General features: G+C 51.7%; 1 protein-coding gene across 1 annotated transcript in view; it reads left to right on the plus strand.

Moving 5' to 3' along the window:
• The first annotated feature begins 313 nt into the window (after window positions 1–313).
• Window positions 314–542, plus strand: part of LOC119336106 (peroxidase 1-like) — a 4,717-nt gene continuing 4,488 nt past the window's right edge. Inside the window, exon 1 of the mRNA XM_037608129.1 lies at window positions 314–542. Within this exon, the coding sequence (XP_037464026.1) occupies window positions 381–542 (162 nt within the window). The 5' untranslated portion in view covers window positions 314–380.

Raw genomic sequence — 542 nt, forward strand, 5'->3', positions numbered from 1 at the left:
TGAAACTTGTTCAGACACAGATGGTAGATTCATGGCATGTTACGCTGGACGCCAATCATGGACGATTGAACGGCCTCGACGACATCTATTTCCTTCCCCCTTTTTTCTGCATTGACTTGTTCGTTTAGCCGCGTTTGAATCAGATGATAACTGAGGCGGTTGTATTGAGATGGTAGTTAGCACATGCCTCTGCACATAGATAACAGGTTGTCACACGTCGACATGCACCCAAGACTACGTAACCGGCCGGCCGGCATATGTATAAATACAGGGATTGCGAGGACAAATACACGTCATCCGTTCATTCCCTAGTACTGATACATTCTTGTCCGTAGCCACTTAATTGGAGCTTAGTTCGATCGTGCAACTGGTTAAGGTCCATGGCGGTCAGGTATTTGCTGCTCCCTCTGGCCCTGCTGGCTCTCGCAGCTACCTCCGCTGCGGTGGCTCAGCTGGAGATCGGCTTCTACAGCAAGACATGCCCAGACGCCGAGAAGATCGTCCGCGAGGAGATGGCCAAGATCATAGCCGCCGCGCCCAGC

Source organism: Triticum dicoccoides, chromosome 7B, assembly GCF_002162155.2.
Source record: "Triticum dicoccoides isolate Atlit2015 ecotype Zavitan chromosome 7B, WEW_v2.0, whole genome shotgun sequence".
Classification (NCBI taxonomy): Eukaryota; Viridiplantae; Streptophyta; class Magnoliopsida; order Poales; family Poaceae; genus Triticum; species Triticum dicoccoides.